At 36.3% G+C, this 20,267-nt stretch overlaps 1 protein-coding gene and 1 long non-coding RNA gene across 2 annotated transcripts; one reads left to right on the forward strand and one right to left on the reverse strand.

Moving 5' to 3' along the window:
- Positions 1-11,738: 11,738 nt before the first annotated feature.
- On the forward strand, positions 11,739-12,410 carry LOC146747467 (uncharacterized). Its single transcript, XM_085496661.1, has one exon. It carries the CDS (start codon positions 11,739-11,741, stop codon positions 12,408-12,410), a length of 672 nt encoding a protein of 223 aa, XP_085352787.1.
- A 4,400-nt stretch (positions 12,411-16,810) lies between these two features.
- On the reverse strand, positions 16,811-20,115 carry LOC144357863 (uncharacterized). Its single transcript, XR_013421744.2, has 3 exons — positions 19,984-20,115; positions 18,162-18,351; positions 16,811-17,977 (listed from the first exon to the last, which is right to left on the reverse strand). It is a non-coding gene; the product is annotated as an uncharacterized LOC144357863 (long non-coding RNA).
- Positions 20,116-20,267: the final 152 nt, after the last annotated feature.

Genomic DNA, 20,267 nt, shown 5'->3' on the forward strand with positions numbered 1-20,267 from the left:
TGTAAACCAGTAAGATGACGCTGATATTCAAACATGAGGTCAGTAAGAAAATCTGATCTTTCATTCACTTGGAATTGAAGGGATGAAAGTTGGGTTAGATGTTTGATGTCAAGTATCGTGACATTAATGCTTCTAACCGAATAATTAATATAGTCTTGTAAACTATGCATTTCTGTCACGATATTTTTAACCTGATCATTGGAATGCGTAATATGATGCCATAAATTCTTTATACGCTTATTGGTAATAGATGACATAGATGATAGTTTCTTGGTTTGTTCATCTAAAACCGAATCTAAGTTAGCAATGTTGCCTGTTTCAAGAGAATCAATTTGATGCGCCAAAAGCTTTAATTGTTTTTCTTCTACTAAACCAGTAATGGAGGATATAATAGAGCCGAAAATATTTCTTTTTATTCTATGTGATGGGTTAGTAGCAGAATCAGGAGAACCCACGAGCGATATTTCTTTTGCTAAATTTCGGATCCTGGAGATAGATTTGTGGGCCCGAAAATAATGTGATTGTAAGAAGCACAAAATGCGTTGTTTTCTTGAGAGGTACATGGATTTGAAAACTCGTCAAATAGGGAGTCAAACACCGAAATATCTGGTCGTTCCACCACAAATGCAGCATGCCAATTTGAATCGGATTGGTGAATTATTGTGGTGGGATAGAAAGTTACGCCCACCATATTGTATTCAGGAGTACCACTATAATTAGACTTGTGTACGGCATCTGCAACAAGGGGAAAACACAAAAATAAAACATAAAATATTACTCATTTGCAACAATGTTAGTAAATGCAACAATGTTAGTAAATAGTAGTATTTTTTTTCTCGTCAAACTTATTAAGCCTAAGTTATTGCTTAATATACCTTCTTTTTTTTCTTTTTTTTTTATATATAATAACATTTTATATTCCTTACCTCAATTATCTTGTCAGATACTAGGAGAGCAGTTGAATGCACCGATGTCGGGGTTTAACTGACTCGGAATACTCACCACAGTTAAATAAGCACAGAGCTATAAACGGGACAGTGATCATTGGTCGATGAAATGCTGGCTTAGCCAATAGGGCGTAGCATATTTGTCTAAAGGACCAATCACCGGCCATATGCATATTTTGCGTCTTGTGCCAGGAATCACGTGATGATGCTCATTTCGTAATTGTTGTAATGCATCTTTTACTTCTCTTATCACATAAAACATATAGAGGCGTGAAATAGCAACAATAGATATGAGACAAATGAATATCGTATTGTCTGTGGATCTCTATTATTACGATACGTTATAGAGTCTAGTTGTCAAAATAAGGCGAATGCGTGTTTTCGGTAACACCACCCGCATAGCACAATCGGTGCATTGCGTTAACAAAGTATGTATGGGATGTTAAAATGTAGACTCCGCTTTGTGGCTATGGGTCAATAGAAAGGGTGACGATGAGACAAATAATAAAATACGTGGAAAAACGGCTAGCACCTAAAATATGCGTGTTACTGAACAAAAATGGATTAACAACAAAGAATACAAAATAAAAAGGAAAACAATTATTATAATAATAATGTTAAAATAGATCAGAGTTAAACAGTGGCATGTTATTCTCTTTCAGTATAGATCTTATAAAATTACGTTTAGACCGTGAATTCTTCCCTACGGTGGGGATAGTGTTCGTATCTACGAATTGTTGTGCTGCGAGGTTGAGATCGGTGTACGGCACATATGAATTACGGTTACTGGGATATCCTTGCCATTTACAAAGATATTCCCTAACTCCTTTATTCCAACGACATTTTATGATTTTTCGACTATATAGTCAGATTCATCACTAGAAGAAGACGATTGCGACGATTCTAGGCTAATGTCCTGTGAATCTTGGCTATTGGTCTGCTCTGTTTGGTTATCCGATATTATGTCAATATGTTCAGCTTGAGGGCTATCATAAACCTGGTTGTCATCGCAAGTGGGTCTAATAAATGCCAGTTTTAGGCGGTCATAATGAACAACATGACGGAGTTTCTTTCCAGTTTTAGGGTCAATAAGTTTTGCTGTATTTGTAGGGTATGTCTCAAAAATGGTGTATGGACCTCTGAATGGATGTGTGAACTTACCACGTGATGGAAAATGTACATATACCAAGTCGTTAACTTCAAAATTAATAGGATGGGTGTGACGGTTATAGCGATTAATCATTTCTTGTTGAAACTTACGATTATTGTTGAGTGCAACTTTTCTGGCATGTTTTCTATTTATGGCTAAATTATTATAGTGAGTGCTAACATTTATATGTCCGGCCGTAGATGGCGTACATTCTATGTCTGCGGGCAATGTTGGCTGGAAACCAAATAACATGAAAGCGGGGCTAAAACCAGTCGTGGCGTTTATCGAAATGCGCTGAGAAAATAATGCAAATGGGAGATATAGATCCCACGTATGTGGCTGTTTTTCTGCTTGCATAGAGATAGTATGAATGAGCGTTTGAATTGCTCGTTCAGTTAGACCTTGTGCTCTGGGATGTCTACTAGCTGAAATGCGTTTGTTGACATTAAATATACGGCAAACTTCTAGAATCACCTGAGAAAGAAGATTATTACAGCAATCACTATGTATTTCCCTGACCACACCAAACATACTAAAAAACTCAACTAGTTTGTATGCTATGCTTTCGGATCTAGCATCTTTTAGAGTGTAGCATACTGGGTATCGTGTTAGGGCGTCGGTAAGAATAAGAACATAGACTCCGTCTTTTGTTTTAGGCAGAGGGCCTATCAAATCCATACAAACTCTATGCATTGGGGAGACAACGGACTGTGACAGCAAATTTGATTTACATGGAATGTTGGCTCGTTTTCTAGTATGACAACGTTCACACGTCTTCACGTGATTGTACGTTTGTTTTGCCATATTAACCCAAAAATATCTATCTCTAAGCAGTGCGTATGTACGTTCAAATCCTGCGTGGTTAGCAGCGGTAGGCGAGTCGTGCATACGTTTCAAAGTTTGATTCTGTAGGACCTTAGGGATTACCAGTTGTTTAATTATTCGCTTAAAATCCGTCGTTTTACCGATGGGGACGCTAGTCGATAGAGGGCGCTGTCCACTATCATATGATATTGGGCCTGTAACATGATTCTTTTAGCCAATTTATCATCCCCTGGAAGGCTTCCCTGTTCATAGAAATCAAAAAATGGTTTTAGTTCGGGATGTTTCCGTTGTGCGACAACAATGAACTGGAATATATCATCTGAATCCGTGTGTGAATTATTTCTGGAAGTATTTTCACTGTCAGGGGATGAAGAAATAGGGTTAGAATTACCGGCACTGGAAGTAGAATCGCTGTTGGAATCGTTAGATTCGTTTATACCTAGGGAGCAAACTTGTGCTGTTAAATTGACATCATATACATCATGTTCTTTCCCCTCATTGTCGGATTTACTTGTTTCTCTAAGAAAGTCCAAATTAATGGAGTTAGCATAGAAACGTTTCGCCAGGTTTTAGTTGAATTTCATGAGAAAAGATATTACAAAACGAATGCTTGTTTATTTCGCAGAATAGTATCCCTTAGTATTTCTCGCTCATGTGAGTCAATATTAGATTCGGATAATTTAATTTCGGAGAGTAGATATTGATCATCCTCACCTAAATTGGGTTCCACAGGAGTATTAGTGGGATGTTTGTCTGATTCAGGGAGAGGGACAATCGTAGCTTGAGAGGGCAATGGGCAGAAGTTCCCCAGTTTTGTGTTCTTTTTTATATATACTGTATTATCTGATGGGTTAAGAATGCGAATGTGGATTTTATTTTGTTTAGCGGTAGTAAGAACTCGACCAGTTGTATATCCTTTAGCTGTGGTATGGTTAGCTGCAAACGTTGTCCCAATTAGGCAATCTGGCAATTTTGGTTTCAGTCGGGCCACTTGAATACATTCAGTTTTAGGTGGAATAGCGAAACTACGAGCAGCGGAAAATGTTGTAGGCGTTTGAAAACTAAATTTATTGGAACCATAATCTACTTTAACTTTATGTATGGCCAAAAAGTCCTGGCCTAAAATGATATCTTGCCATAATTCTGGGATAATGTGGAGACGTAATTTTACTTTCTGAGAGCCAATAATGCCAGAAGTTTCTAAAACACATTCTACTTTTAGTGGATCACCCGAAGCTGTAGTGACTCTAGAAACTGTTGGATTAGAGCGCGGAATGTGGCGGAGGGAGGAAATTTTCTTGAAAATATTATTATTTGCGCAACTTATCATGGCACCACTATCTAATAAACATTTAATATTATAGCTCTTAATTTGAACATTAATCAAATTATCAAAATATATATCGTGCGATTCAGGGAGGGCAATGGAATTTAATGGGAACTGTGATGGGTTAAGTTTATTGTGATCATTTGAACCAGACACACCACCACTTACCGTGACTGGTTGTGGTAGTTTAAAGACCTCTGATTACATTGAAATGCTTTATGGTTTTCCGAACCACAATTATAGCAAGCAGGACGAGAATTGCGGTCGTGGTAATTCTGTGGTTGTCGTCGTTTATAGTGCAAAGGCCGGGACCAACATTCAGAATTGTCATGACCTGGTCTGTTGCAAAAATCACAATATTTGCTAGATCTATGCATGCATTTCTCTGTAGCGTGACCCACCATTTGGCAATTTGAGCAGTACAAAGGTTTACGGTGGCTAGAAAATGTACCATTACTCCTTCCTTGGGCATATCCATCACCCTTTTGTGAAAATCTCGGAACGGATTTTGTCAAGTCAGAGTGATGTCGATACTGTTGCGGTGTGCGTGAGTGTGATGTACTCTGAGAATGTATGTGGTTTATACTGTCAGTAATGTTTTGTTCGTCTTTACTCATCTGAAACTCTGATAAATGTTTTGTGATTTCTCCCATTTGTAATTGTAATTTATTCAGTTTCGTCGAAAGTATGTGGGTGGTCAGATTATTAGCGCTAGCACTGGGTACGCCAGGAATTAGTTGTGCGACGGTTTGTTCAGATTCTTTGGTATATGCGATAAGTTCATATTCATAACATATATCCAAAGCCTCCTCCGTGGTTTGGGGATTTTTTAGAATGATATACGGAGCGTACTCGCTTCGCAAACCTTTAAGAAACGTGATAAGTAAATTGTCGGTGTTGCCATTAGATTTCTCGATCTCTAAAGTTAAAACACGCGCATATTCTGCGGCACTTTGACATATCTGTTGTTTTACATTATCCAGAGATTTAGATACAAACCATTCGGGAGATTTACTGCGAAAATGGGTTTTAAACTCGGTTTCTAGTTCCGTGAATGTAGTTTTAATTCGTTGTGAAAGATTCCTTGCCAATCAAATGCTAAACCGGATAAAAATAGTGGCAATGCACGCATCGTTTTTTCTTCCGACCACTGATTGAGAGTACAGAATTGGGTAAATTGGGCCCACCATGATATTGGATTACAATCACGGTCGCCATAAAATTTGGGTGGTGCGAACGATGAACCTAGACTAGCGCCTCGAGATTTTGTTTCGTTTTCAGACAAAGTTTTTATGTGAAGAGTTTGTTCAAGAGAGGAGGAACGTAGGTTGTCTATTACATTGTGTAATTGTTTCAAGTCGTCTAATGTATCGGTAACAAGTTCAAGTTTTTCTTCAATGTTAGACACAAATTCTTGGGTTGGATTATGAGTCATTTCGTTTAGTTTAGCTCTAGATCTTGTCTGAATAATATGAGGCAAATCAGAGGCCATACACTAAGTATATATCAAAATTAATAAAATAGTACGTACCTTAGATTGAAGATAATCTTGTGTCTTGGCGTCGTGTGTCGAGTGGATTCTCCACCATGTAAACAATGCGGGTTTCGTCTATCAGAGGTTGTTAAGGGTGGATGGTTCGTCAGGTTGAATATACGGGAAGTGGTTGTAACGGGGAATGGGTAACTCGCAAGGCAGTGAGTGGTACACTAGGATCGCTCGACACTTATACGCACCATTCAGTCATAAGGACACCAGTAATATAGTATAGCCGGATATTTATTACAACTACAATCGTCACCATACGCCCCCGGTCCTCTTCTAACTTAATACGCTAGAACCCCCCATTTTTATAAACGACAGTGTTAATCGTTCAACCAATAGTCTTAATACTTTGCATGCGTTGTCATGACGGCATGTGGACTCCGCCAGTGAGGGCGTCGCCCCATAGCATCGTCATGACAACATCAATGCAACTTGGTGACACATGACATAGCTAACTAGCTACAAAAAATATTAAGATATTGAAAGTCTGGGACTGTAACGTACACATCATATTCGAATAAAACTGCAAGGAACACTATATTCTTTATTACACCTCCCTATTGTGTTTGACTGAAAGACTTATTTGCAGTGTTTGTGGCTCGGGAGGGGGGGGGGCAATGTGTCAGAAAAACCAGGTTAGCTTTGTGGGTTTCATTTGATTTACTTCTATAATATATTTAACAGGTCTGCCAAATAGCATGCTTCAGGGGCCATGCCAGTGGAATCCAGGTTTTTGAATGCCACAATTCCAATATCCCTGGAGGGTTGTAGTGACGGCTTGTAAACTTGTTAATTATGAAGTAATCTGAGAAGACAGATGAGTATCTAAAATACTTCACGAGCAGCGAAGTTTAATTATTTTTAATTTATTTTTAATTGCAAAATACATTTAAATGGTAATTGGGTACATTGCTATTGTTAAAATCAAGTGCTGTCGGGCACAATATTTTAATTCAGCTCAAACTGTGTGACTGGCACCAATGTACATTGAAGAACAGTGATCGATTTCTATAAAAAATCTCTAGATATAGTAACCCAGGGTCATTTAAGGTCTGTCGATCACCTAACCACACATCTATATGAATAATTTGAAGTTTATCCAATTTCGCGGCTTTTTCATGTTTTGGAAATGTTTTAAAATAGATATGGTATAATCTGCTTATATATGGGCATTTTCTATACATTTAGTTAATGTTTTCGCAATTTAACTGCGGAGTTGGCTTGACAATAACTTAGGGCAATCATACAAGAAACTTTGGCAACTTTGCAACTGATTTTTCGTACTTTGCACACTGTATTTTAACATTTTACAGACAGCCCATGTTACAATGTGCTAATATAGGCACCTTTCATCTGGTTTTTATTCATGTATTCGACTTCATAACTGCGGGGTTCTGTATGCAAACAACTTAGGGCATATATACAACACTTTGCACAATGTTGCACAACTTTTCACCGTGTGTTAACAGCCTAAACCAACGGTGTGCCGATGGCATCAACAACTTGTTCATTGAAAATTTGGGAAAATTTGAAAACTTTCTATGAATTTAAATAATACAAAAATCTCCACCTCAAACTACAATAAATGATTGATATTATAGTAGAAAATAATGCACGTGCATTGCCACATATCGTTTTTATGTGTGTGCGATGAAACGAAAACAAAACCATCAGCTGGTTTACTAAGGCAGTATCCCATGCAAATGCTAACCACGCCCGATTTAGCTTAAGTTTAGATATCGGTCAATACCCTAACCACACAGCTGTATAAATAATACGGAATTTATCCGAATGCGCGGCTATTTCGTGTTTTGGAAATGTTTTAAAATAGATGTTATACAATCTGATTATATATGGGGCATTTGCTATACATTTAGTTTTAGTTGTTTTCGCAATTTAAATGCGGGATTGGCTTGACAATGACTTAGGTCAATCATACAAGCAACCTCGCCAATGTTGCAATTGTTTTTTCGTACTTTGCACACTGTATTTTAACATTTTACAGACAGCTCATGTTATAATGTGCTAATATAGGCAGCTGTCATCTGGTTTTTATTCATTTTTTCGACTTTATAACTGCGGGGTTCTGTATACCAACAACATAGGACATATATACAAATACATATACGAACTTTGCAATCACTTTGCACAACTTTTCACCGTGTGTTAACAGACTGAACCCACGATGTGCCGATAGCATCAAAAACTTGTTCAGTGAAAATTAGAAGAAATTTAAAAATTTTCTACAAATTTAAATAATACAAAAATTTTCACCCCTAACTACAATAAATAGTTGACATCATGGTAAGAAAAAATTCCACAAGGCACTTTTACTCCGGAAGTATCCCATGCAAGTACTAACCACGCCCGATTTAGCTTAACTTTAGACATCGGTAGATCACCTAACGACACAGCTGTATGAATAATTTGGAATTGATCTGAATTCGCGGCTATTTCATATTTTTTGAAATGTTTTATAATAGATATGGTATAATCTGCTTATATATGGGGCATTTTCTATACATATATTTAATGTTTTCGCAATTTAACATGGTTTGCATGACAATGATTTATGTCAACCATACATGCAACTTCGCAAACTTTGCAATTGGTTTGTCGTACTTTGCACACTGTATTTTAACATTTTACACACAGCTCATATAACAATGTGCTAATATAGGCTGCTTTCATCTTTTTTATTCATTTTTTCGATTTATAACTGCGGGGTCCGGTATGCCGACGACTTAGGACATATATATACAAATACATCTACCACCTTGCAATCACTTAGCACAATTTTGAACCGTGTGTTAACAGTCTAAACCCACGATGTGCCGAGAGAATTAACAACTTGTTCATTGAAAATTAGAGGAAATTTTAAAAGTTTCTATGAATTTAAATAATACAAATCCACGTATATTGCCTCATATCGTTTTTATGTGTGTGATGAAACGAAACAAAAATACACCAGCTGGTTTACTAAGGCAGTATCCCATGCAAATACAAACCACGCACGATTTAGCTTAAGTTTAGACGTCGGTCAATACCCTAAGCACACTGCACTATGCATAACATGGAATTTATCCGAATTCGCGGCTATTTCATGTTTTGGAAATGTTTTAAAATAGATATCGCTGGCACAAGTAATTTCTAGAATTGACCTATGACCTCTGTATGGTTTGAGTAATATCATAGTAATTTAACATCAATTTACGAAATATTAATTCACAATTTCGAACTTTTAACTACGGGATTTGTTAATACGATATCACATTAATAATCCCGAATAAAACTACCAACTTTGCAATCGCTTTTCACAACTTTGCAAGTAGTTTGTTGTCGATTTTTCGGTTGGCTGTTGTGATAATCTGCTAATATATATATGAAGCATTCTCGATACATTTACTTAATGTTTTCGAAATTTAACTGCGGGGACGTCGTGACAATGACTTAGGTTAAATATACAAAAAAATCCGCCAACATTTCCTTTGCTTTTACCAACTTTGCACGCTGTTTTCTAACATTTTACAGTCAGCTCATGTGAATATGTATAGGCTGCTTTCAACTGGCTTTTATTAAATTTGTCGACATTACAACTGCGCATTTCTATATGCCAACAACTTAGCTCATATATACAAATACATCTACCAAATTTGCAATAACATTTCTAAACTTTGCAATCACTTTGAACAACTTTGCTCGGTGTGTTAACAGCTTAAATCCTACTACGTGAAGACAGCATCAACAACTTGTTCTTGACAATTTGAAGGAATTTGAAACTTCTCATTAATTAAAATAGTTACAAAAATTCCACGATTTACCAATATAAATAATTAACATCACAGTAAGAAAAAAGGCAGGAACGTTGTCTTATATCTTTTACATGTGTGTGATGAAACAAACAAAAAAGTCAACACCTAGTTTACTCAGAGAGTCTCCCATGTAAGTACTAACCACGCCCGATCGCGCTTTTCTTACAACATCTGTCGGTCACCTAACCACATAGCTGCATGAATTATTTGAAATTAAGCCTAATTGCCGGCTATTTAATGTTTTTGGATGTTTTGAAATTGATATCGCTGGCACAAGTAACTTCTAGAATTGACCTATGACCTATGTATGGTTGGAGTAACACTATGGTAATTTAACATCAATTTGCGAAATATTTATTCACATTTTCGAACTTTTAACTACGGGATTTGTTAATATGATATCACATGTAACAATCCCGAATAAAACAACAACTGTATTGAAAATTAGAAGAAATTTGAAAATTTCTATTAATTTAAATAATACCATAATCTCGACGCCTAACTACAATAAATGATTGCCATCATGGTAAGAAAGTATGCACATACATTGCCACATATCTTTTTTATGTGTGTGATGATACGAAAAAAAATCCACCAGTTGGTTTACTCAGGGAGTATCCCATGCAAGTACTAACCACACCCGATTTAGCTAAAGTTTAGACATGGGTCGATTATCTAACACACAGCAGTGTGAATAATTTGGAATTCATTCGAATACGCGGCTATTTCATGTTTTGGAAATGTTTTTAAATATATATGGTATAATCTGCTTATATATGAGTCATTTTCTATATATTCAGTTAATGTTTTCGCAATTTAACTGCGGGGTAGGCTTGACAGTGACATTGGTCAATCATACAAACAACTTCGCCAACTTTGCATTCGCTTTTTTGTACTTTGCACACTGTATGTTAACACTTTACAGACAGCTCATGTTATAATGTGCTAATATAGGATGCTTTCATCTGGTTTTTATTACATTTTCTGTCTTTATAACTGCGGGGTTCTGTATGCCAACAACTTAGAACATATATACAAATACATCTACCAACTTAGCAATCACTTTGCACAACGTTGCACCGTGTGTTAACAGCCTAAACCCACGATGTGCCGAGAGCATTAACAACTTGTTCATTGAAAATTAAAGGAAATTTTAAAACTTTCTATGAATTTAAATAATACAAAAATCTACAGGACTAAAAATGATTGACATCATGATTGACATCATGGTAGGAAAGAATGCACGTACATTGCCACATATCGTTTTGCGTGTGTGTGTGATGAAACGAAAAAAAACACCAGCTGGTTTACTCAGACAGTATCCCATACAAGTACTTACCACGGCCGATTTAGCATAACTTTAGACATCGGTCGACCACCTAACCACACAGCTGTGTGAACAACTTGAAATTTATTCGATTCCGCGACTATTTCATGTTTAATAATGTTTTAAAATAGATATGGTATAATCTGCCTATATATGGTGCATTTTCTAGATATTTAGTTAATGTTTTCGCAATTTTACTACGGCGCTGGCTTGACAGTGATATAGGTCAATCATACAAGCAACTTTGCCAAGATATGGTATAATCTGCCTATATATGGGGCATTTTCTATATATTTAGTTAATGTTTTCGCAATTTTACTACGGTGCTGGCTTGACAGTGATATAGGTCAATCATACAAGCAACTTTGCCAACTTTGCAATCGCTTTTTCGTACTTTCCATACTGTATTTGTATAGTTAATCGCACGAGTTGGATGCGTTTATAACTATAAAGGCCACAGTTTTTGTCAGCAACTTGTAAACGCACGAGTTGCGATTAACGGCTTATACCACGCATCCCCATGCATAAAACAATTAAATTGCAAGAGATTTTTAGTGACTGTTTCGGTTGTGCGTGAGATTGTGCCACTTCAAATTTGCATGAAAATGCTCTTTGAGATTCAAATTAGTAAAGCTCATCTGCGTTCATCGAATACTATTGGATGTTAAGTGATATGACCAATAAGCCTTATTTGCTGAATGGTCTTTTCAAATAAACTCCACTCATTGGTCAATATTTTGAATACATTTGAATTTTCAACGTATCAAAGCATGGTCTTGTCATTTCGAATGCAGTCAGCGCTCAGTGATGGTCGAATACAGTGACATCTCCGATTCGGAGTACAACGTTGACATTGAGAGATTTTGCTCTCAATACGACGAAAAAGAAGATTTTAAGTTAACAAAACAACAAGAACGTCAATGTTTCGGTTTACCTGTAGACAATGAACAGATAGCTGCCATTCAGAATTCGCGAGTGCCAAAAAACACGCGTAGATGTACTAACTGGGGAGTGTCTGTGTGGGATGAATGGGGCCGAGCCAGAAATGAACGAGTCGAGAAGCACGGGGTAAGCAGTAGTGACGTGTTCACATTTGTTCCCAGATTATGCAGCGAACTTGGTGTACGTGAACTTTCATTTTGGTTGTGTTGCTTTGTTATCGAGGCTCGTCGGCAAGACGGGGCAGAATATCCATCTAATAGCATGCGGGTGCTTTGTAGCGCAATTCAGAGATGTTTACGTGACGAATGCAAAAGAGTTGACTTGTGCTTTATGGATACACATGCTCGGGAATTTATGGAATTCCGTCACACCCTGGACGGTGTAATGAAGAGTATAGACAGACGGGGAATAGGTGTTATTAAACGTCAAGCTGAACCATACACTGATGATGATGATGATGATGAAAACAAATTGTGGGATAAGTGTTCGCTCTCCGAGCAGTCGACGAACATAGTAACCTTACAGCCGAACAGTTAGTACAAGGATCAGACAATCAAGCTGACTATATTGAATTTAATGGTAGACCGTGTAAAAATAATCAAGGACTGTATTACTCGCGGAAAATCCCGTATAAAAATGTGCGCCAATACGGCGATCCTTCCAACACGCGTTGTGGTGTTCAGTTATTGAAACGTTATTTGCAATGTATTCCACCGAAAGGTCACTTCTACCGACGTCCACTGACGTCCAGCGGAGGGCTCAAATTTTCTAAACAGAAGATTGGAGTAAATACTTTACAATATCACAAAGAATGTGTGATCTGGCTGGAATAGATGGGTATCATACTGGACACTCGGGTAAGGTAAGTTTGTCTCAAGTGATTCTGGGGTGGATGGAATCTTGGGATGGGTTCAAATGTGTTTGAATTTCGCCGATTGAAAACAAATATTGTACATTGTGAAAACGTATTTCAAACGCGATGCAAATGAATGTCGGTATATTTACTTCTCAAATCATTCTTTTCATACTTTTAGGTTACTGCGGCGACTTCGTTGTATGAAAAAGGCTTTGATGAGCAACTAATCAAAGAACGCAATGGTCACAGATCGGATGATGGGTTGAGAACATATAAACGAACAAGTAACTCTCTTCAGAAAATCGTATCTCCACTACCGAAAGAAAGTACTTCAGCCATCGTAATTGACGATTCCGATTCCGTACACAAACATAAGATTGAAAGATATGAACAGCCACCGCCTGAACCAGTGACTGCAACATCACATGCAGAATTCAGAGAAATGTGTCGTTCAAATTATTGTTGTTCTAAACAATTTAAAATTAAGATCCAGGACGGAAACAAATGTGTCAATATTGAATTGTAGTGTTGTAGTACTTTTTTCGATAGAAAGTATAATTAAATTAGTGCAATTTGCACCCTCCTTGTGATTTGTGTGATTAAATGCATATACTTTGTTTAATTTGTAATGTAAATTGTAAACGGTAACGCTTTGATTGATACGTTAATTGTAAACGCTACACTTTTGATACAAAGTGTAGCATTTACACTTTGCATATGAATAAAAGTGTGACCGTTTACATTTTGCATATTTGCGAATGCGTTGCTTTTTACAATTTGCATATAAATTCACCCTGTTTGCAAGAATAAATCGTTGGCGAGAACAATGATGCACGTGACCAAAAGTGGTATAACATTTTACATACAGCTCATGTTAAAATGTGCTAATATCGGCAGCTTTTGTTTGTTTTTTATTCATTTTTTCCGACTTTATAACTGCGGGGTTCTGTAAGCCAACAACTTAGGACATGTATACAAATACATCTACCAACTTTGCAATCACTTTACACAATTGTGCACAGTGTTAACAGCCTAAACCCACGATGTGTCGATATTATCAACAACTTTGTCATAGAAAATTAGAAGAAATTTGAAAACATTCTATGAATTTAAATAATACACAAATCTTCACGACTAACTACAATAAATGATTGACATCATGATAAGAAAGAATGCACGTACATTGCCACATAACGTTTTTATGTGCGTGATGAAATGAAAAAAAATCCACCAGCTGGTTTACTAAGGCAGTATCCCATGCAAATACTAACCACGACCGATTCAGCTTAACTTTAGACGTCGGTCGATCACCTAACCACACATCTGTACGAATAATTTGGAATTTATCCAAATTTGCGCCAACTTCGCCAACTTTGCAATTGTTTTTTCGTACTTTGCACACTGTACGTTAACATTTTACAGACAGCTCATGTTACAATGTGCTAATATAGGCAGCTGTCATCTGGTTTTTATTCATTTTATCGACTTTATAACTGCGGGGTTCTGTATGCCAACAACTTAGGACATATGCAATCACTTTGCACAATTTTAAGTGCTAATGTGAGATTGTTGAAGTTTACAAAGCTAATACAGTATGTGGTAAAAGCCGTTTACTTAATTCTTGTATATGAATGAACTGTACATACAACATAATCGTAAGTTTTTATTGCTTTCCTAGGCCACCGGCCCATATACAAACATATCAAAACAATGCTTAAAATGTGACAGGTTCAAGTAGAATATGATATTATTTTCGGTTTTAGATCAACGGAATTAAATAACAATTAATTTGTTAACAATTCTTTCCTAACTTCAAATGCTTTGAACACAAACACACAAATATTGAACAAGCCTTTGAAATTTATTCACGGTTGGTTGGAATGAATAATTTTGGAGGATTAACTCTAGTCTTATTGTGTTATAGGCTGGGCAAAGCAACAGAAAATAATATTCATCCTCGACAATATTAGCACGACATGCATTACAGACTCTTTCCGTTGTAGGCAAATCTTCACGCCGACCTTCAATTCTAAGAGGTAAAACCCAACAACAAAAACAGGCAAAAATGCGGACGTCCTTGCCACCTACTTCATGAGCTAGCCAGACATACCCAAAGCCATATGAATACAAAATATGTTTAATTGCCGTCACCCAGTTATTTCTACCTAGATCATTGAGATTACGCAACATTGAATAGGCATGCCTGGGAATTCTCGTCGGGGGGAGTTCTAAGAGTCTAAACCAAAACTTAATACAACGTTTAAGCGTGGAAACAAAAATTGGAAGTCGCCCACATTCTCCAACTATAGCTTCTTTGGCAGTACCTTGAGGGAGCCCAAGAAGCCTCCTACATCATTTCCTTTGTACTTTTTCAATTTGGTAGTAGTATTGAAATCCCCATATTTCGGATCCGTAACATCGAATAAGAGATATAATTGTGTGTCAAAATGAACCCCATTAAGTTTAACAGATACCGATGAAAGAATCCTAAGCGTTTTCCCAGCCTGGTCCGCTAAAATAGAAACTGCTTTAGACCAAATGTTTCTGGAAGAAAGCACGAGACCTACATACTTATAATAGGAAACAACTTCTAATTCTAATTTTATTTTATTTTTGTAAATTATATTAATCAATTTCTGCAGGTTTGGAATTGAGTCACTAAAAATGGCTACATCATCTGCGTAAAGTAAAGCGAACAGATGATAAATGTACTGTGTTAGTTGAATCCCCAAATTTCCTGAGTTAACCTACATCAAATTTAATTCTTCAATAAAGAAACTAAATAAAATAGGGCTCAAGATACATCCTTGTCTGACCCCTACCGGTCATTCAAAAGATTTGATTCAGATTTGACACAAGAATCAACATTACAATACATAGAACGCAAGATAAATAACATGTTACCATGGATATCAATTGTTAATAATTTATATAATTATAATAGTGAATGGTTTATCCTGTCGAATGCTTTAAAAAAATCCACGAAGAGACAATCAAATTTACCACCCCTTTTTGCCAAATACTTCTGCACAATAGCATAGAAAACAAAAATATTATCTATAGTACTGTGATTTTTTCGAAAACCCGATTGACAATCGGATAAGTCGCCATTATATTCTGTCCATTAACTTAGCCTTTCATTTAGGATTGCGGTGAAAGAAATTCCTAAAACATTTAATAATGATATCCCGCGGTAGTTGTTTACACCCCCCCCCCCCGTGTTTACATATGGGAATCGCAACACCAGATGCCCACTCTTTCGGAAAGTTACCTAAATTGTAAATAAATTTGAACAGAAGGGCTCGAACAGGAACAATAATTGGGGCCGAAAATTTAAAAAAAAAAATCATTTGGAATTCCATCGTCACCTAGCGCTTTACTATGCTTGAGTTTATTTAAACTTTTCAAAATGTCATCCTCCATAATTTCTCCGTAATTTCAACCTCACCATTATTTTGGACGGCTAACCCTGGAATTCCCCCATGTAGGGCTGTTTTTTTCAACTGAATTCATGAAAACATGATTCCCGATTTGTCATGACATGACAGGTGCATTATGGTAATTATAAAAATAGTGGGACAAATGTGAATCAGTGACAAATATTTTCTATTGACGTTTCCATTTGTGATATTGGAAGCAAATATCACTTCTTGGCTTTTAAATTCAACCCCAGTTGACTGCCAAGTTTGTTTACATTCTACCAGTGAGTTTATTACAAAATGAGCGATGGAGTTAATGCTCGTGTTTCGCAAATCAGGGGGTGAGTGTTGTCGATTATATTCTGGCAAGGACTTCATTGTTTATTAATATATTGAACACTTTGTAGTTGAAAGTATTGATTTCCTGTAAATGCAAACTTTTCGTTTTTTTTACCGACACAGACATATCGGTGCGATAAATATCTTTGCAAAGCCAATATTGCAGAAAATGTCATAAATAAATTGCGTGGCGATGAAGCAAGACGTTTGCTATCAATAAGGCTTAGTGTACTTAGACAATTTCATATCTTGATCTAGGAATGACTTAAAAATTCCGTATATATCAAGAAATCAAATAAAAGATTAAATTGAAAACACATGAAGAAAAGACAATTCTACTTTAATTGGATGAATTTCATCCTACCAATGACGCAAATCATTGTTAATTTTAAAACAAATATAAACGTTTGTGTGAAATTAAAAAAAAATTAAAACTCGAACAGCAACATGATTTGATAAATTCGTGATGATGAATCAAAAAGTTGGCATAGTGTTAGATCTTATTAGTTGGATCGTAGAAACAACTAGAAAATGGCTTTATAATAAAAAATATGGTGAATGGATGACGCAGTATTTCATTATTGACATGTTACTTTTCCAGAATATGCTCATGACAATGATAGTGAATGATTATTGTGCACTGAAATTCATAACATATCGGTGAACAAATCTTCTGAACCTAATAAAGCATTAATTGGATATCCGTGCTCCCTACTTGTACAAAGCGTTTAGCGATGTATTTGACTTGGGTGTGTGTCCTTTATATTGAATATAGGGGAGACATTTATAATTCTTCTTTTTTGTTTTTAAATAATCCAGATTGGATATTAACAATTATAAAGCTGTATGTTTCTGTGTATTAGTAAAGACAAAACAACAGTTCAATGGGTTGCAGATTACTACATTATTGTAGAGACACAAGCGTGTTTGGGTTTCCGTAAGGGGTATAATACATTAGATAACATCACATAAAAAAGGAGTTAAGAGTATGTTGAATACTGAAGTATTTTGTGGAGAGTGCCTTACCGACTATTTTTGCTGTAATGTAGAAACCAGACAGGGTTGCATATTAAGCCTTTTCTTATTTTGTGCTTTTCTTATTTTATTTATATGGTCTGTAATGAAGGAATGTATGTAAGAAAGATCATCCATCTATTATCATTCCGATGATGTAGCCGACATGGCTGACTCACCAATTAATTTGAAGCTCAAACTGAAACAACTTAACAGATTCGGTAACCATTTGCACATAAAAGTAAATTTAAATAAATACAAAATTTTTGGGTTTTTTCGAAGCTACGAAAAATGAATGTTTGATGGTAAAGAAACTGAAACTGTTCAGCACTATAATTGTCATGGTCTCTTGCAAAATTAAATCTGAAGTTGAAGATAGTAAAGGCACGATTTCCTATTTGTACTCTTCTCCTTGTCAGATGCTTTTAAATTGTTTCACTCTGTGGGCCAAGGCCCAAAATTGCAAATAAATGGTACTGAAAGTGAATCAAAATTACATAAGTTATGCCCAAATATAAACTGATGACCCATCATTAAACAATGTTTCAGAAAATCCCATCCAGCCGTTTATTCAAACGGATTGATGAGAAAATGACAGAAGATCGAAAATATTGGAACCCTAAAACTAAAGGTTTATTACCCCATATGAACTGTACTTACCCGTTTTATTTTGTTTGGACACATCTTCTTGGTATTTACTTCAAACTACAATGGGTTGATAACAAACGATGACAAACTAGCGTTTGTGGCACAGACTTTCAACATTATTTTATGTACTTGATGTAGAAGGCTTGCTTAATGACAAGTGATCGTCACATGGTTGAGTTAAGGTTGTTTAGAATGTCAAAACCTGTAACATGAAATACAGCATAAGCTGGTTGTGATGTTATAAAAAGTTGATTGAACATACATTAAAATAGAGGGAAAACATTAAAGCAATAGGGATTTGCTTGGAATGTTTTAATATAAGACTGCAAAGTAGACTGTGTTAACTGGAAAGTTGGAAATGTTCAATGGAAAGTTATACAGGTTGATTGCAAAGTTGGCTAAAACCATGGGAAAGTTAATTGTGAAGTTACTTGGATGCAAAATGGATGTAATGAATACTTTAAAATACTTTAAAATCGTGATTGTGAAATTTTTGAAAATGCCACTCAATTGACTTTTTAAATTGGAAAGGTTGGTCGCAAACTAGTTCATGTATCATATTTATATGTGAAAAACCACGTAGAATGCAACCTTTAATTACTAGTCAAGTCACTCACCACGAACCTATTGGTGGGGTCAAGGTATATGTAATCGTTATTCTAATTTTCAGTCGGATGACTCACTACGACTTGATTCGTTGAGATAATTTACATGTAGATATTATTTTCACGACTGTTTCAACTTCTAAACTCTCAACTCTAGCAGTACTGGTTCAACGTGGCGGCCGTAATAACCCCCACACTTGTCTAAAATGACGCAACTCTTTAAGGTAAAACCAGATTTCCAAATGCGTCTTCAAGTTTTTACCGCTTCCTCAGAGAAATTGGATTACCAATCAATAATTTCAGTGTAGTTGGTCGCGGATGCGCTTACAAGCAAATTTGCAGAGTAATTTGTATCGGGCATGCGTCTGGACTTCTACTGCAGCTTTTCCGCTTTCTATATGACCATCCGTGATTTCGAGTGGTTTTAATATCAAACCGAAGTAGTTTGTCAACCTCATATCAGTAACAATATCCATGAAATTAGGGACACAATGGTTAATTTTTTTTCGGCTCTTACCCAATTTGTTTGTGATAGCACCATGAATGGCTAACAAACACGGGACAGTATCGATGATACACACATTTTCGGCGATCAACTTTCTTCTGATCTCCTTCAAATAAATACTTAGCTAAGTCTAGTGTAATCCTGTGAGTTGCCATACGTTGTCAGTCATTTTCACGCTTTCCGACAGATCACCAGTGACACGTTCAATTTCACCAGTTGAGGTGAATTTATTACATATATTATACGCGGTGGATTTCGTTACACCAACTACGTCAGCGTAAGACATTTCGTCCAAATCACGAATCACAAACAGGGTCGGCAATCCCTGTTTATTCCGCAACATGATACCTGGGCATGATACATGCGTGTTCGGATATCAGCAACTTGATATATGGTTGCGTCACGAATTTATCAAAACAACTTGAAATTGTAACAAAACAACTTCAGTAACATTTAAAAACCCAGCTAGTACTGTACTAGCAATGTTGATAATAACTTGAGTTACTGTAGTGTAGCAACATTCACATAAAGGGCTCATACCACTAATTGAATTTCCATAGACGACAATGTTAACATATGACGGGATTGCTATATGAAAATGACGAAGAAAGTTGAAAATATGGCTCAAAAATGGGAAATCAATATGCCAGTAATCAACCATATGAAAAAAACTAACATGTTGGCCAGCTCAAACTCTTGCAAATCTCAGGTAAACAAGACACACCTACTGTATTTGGATTGCACCAAGAGAAATCACTGGAAAACACCAAGATTAGAACATCCATTAACACACAGAATAAACCCACAGGTACACAGCCGCTAAGTAGTAAACAAAAGACCACATGTTGGTCTCACCTCTGACCCAGGTGATTACGCCCTCAAACAGGGAGCACCTGAGAATAAAAATATTTAAAAAATTTCATTGGTTCTTGCTAGGCATTTAAATTGAGCAGCCATTGGTTAATTAGTGGCATGAGACCTAAACAAGTGTCTTGTTCAGTTCTGTCG

Source organism: Saccoglossus kowalevskii, chromosome 3, assembly GCF_978046115.1.
Source record: "Saccoglossus kowalevskii chromosome 3, keSacKowa6.1, whole genome shotgun sequence".
Classification (NCBI taxonomy): domain Eukaryota; kingdom Metazoa; phylum Hemichordata; class Enteropneusta; family Harrimaniidae; genus Saccoglossus; species Saccoglossus kowalevskii.